Source organism: Protobothrops mucrosquamatus, unplaced genomic scaffold (genome assembly GCF_001527695.2).
Source record: "Protobothrops mucrosquamatus isolate PMUCROS unplaced genomic scaffold, P.Mucros_1.0 scaffold140, whole genome shotgun sequence".
NCBI lineage: Eukaryota > Metazoa > Chordata > Lepidosauria > Squamata > Viperidae > Protobothrops > Protobothrops mucrosquamatus.
In genome coordinates this window covers 281,008-282,110 of record NW_015386506.1, presented here as the reverse complement: position 1 = coordinate 282,110, position 1,103 = coordinate 281,008, and the positions used below count along the sequence as shown (strand labels likewise).

The following is a 1,103-nucleotide window of genomic DNA, read 5'->3' as shown; positions in this document are numbered from 1 at the left end:
CCAAGTACTTTAATCTGGATGGAATCAAGCAATCTAATCTTCCTTTGCACTGTAACTTCAAAAGCTGGCAAACATGAAGACTGCTGCAGCGTTCCCTATAATCATCAGGCTGAAATTCTTCAAAATTACTCTAATTGACGGAGGGTGAGTGAGAACATGCCCAGTTCATTCCAACATTTGGAAAGCAAAATGTAGAAAAATGGTGTGTTCCTCTTCTTTGGGGAGTGAAGTGGACCTTCACATAGCCATTCTAAGCAGCTCCTCTGCTTTAAGTCAGTGGCAGAAGTGGGAAAGATCCAGGCTAAAATCCTACTTCCCGTCCTTCTTGCATGCCATCCCACTCCCTCCTGGCTTGTGGCCAGGGGCGGTTGCTGCTGTACTTTGTAGAGAACCGCCCCTGTGAACAACTAAGAAGAAATAGTTAAGTACCGTACCTCTTTGCACTGTATATGGGCTGCTCCCTCCTCTCCCCCCACCTTTTTTTTAATTCACCAGGTGAGTCAGAGTGGAGGCAAGCTCCTTTCTTCCTGTTGAGAATGATTCAGGCAGGAGAGGCAATAAAAATTCCCTGAAAGAAGATAAGGAGGCACAGTGGAATACGCTGCAGCTGAAAAGCCACCAGACAGAGACCTCTCCATTCAACACCTCCGCTGGGAAGAAAGTTGGATTTGAGTCACCTCTGGAGACAAAGCTAGTCCTGGGTTGCTCGAAATGTCTCTACCTTGGCTGATAACTCTGAGTTGCCTTTCAGCTTCACTTTTCCCTGCAACTCTTGGCACCCAAAGAAGAGAAGGTGAGACTCAAAAACTTAAATTAAAAGCATCCTGCTCTAGTTTTGGAAAGGGGTTCCATTTAGTTCCATTTCTCTTGTTCCTGTTTTCCATGTGAAGGTTTCCCCTTAGGCAATTCTCCAAGTTGCAGCACTTTTGGAGGTGCACAAGAAGATGCAGAGTGAGCAGGTGGGATTTCTCAGGAAGTAGGAGCAGCGCTCTTTAATGGCCAGCTCTCAACAAGTGGATAACATAGAAGACAAGATTAGCTCTTCACCCATCTTGTCTTCTCTAGGTCTTGACCCCTTTCCTCTCCTTAAACCAGCTCATATC

General features: G+C 45.9%; 1 protein-coding gene across 1 annotated transcript in view; it reads left to right on the top strand.

Annotated features, from left to right (window-relative positions):
* The first annotated feature begins 559 nt into the window (after positions 1 to 559).
* LAMC2 (laminin subunit gamma 2) overlaps positions 560 to 1,103 on the top strand; it is a 47,572-nt gene continuing 47,028 nt past the window's right edge. Inside the window, exon 1 of the mRNA XM_015813125.1 lies at positions 560 to 793. Coding sequence (XP_015668611.1) covers positions 712 to 793 — 82 coding nt within the window. The 5' untranslated portion in view covers positions 560 to 711. The remainder of the gene's footprint in view (positions 794 to 1,103) is intronic.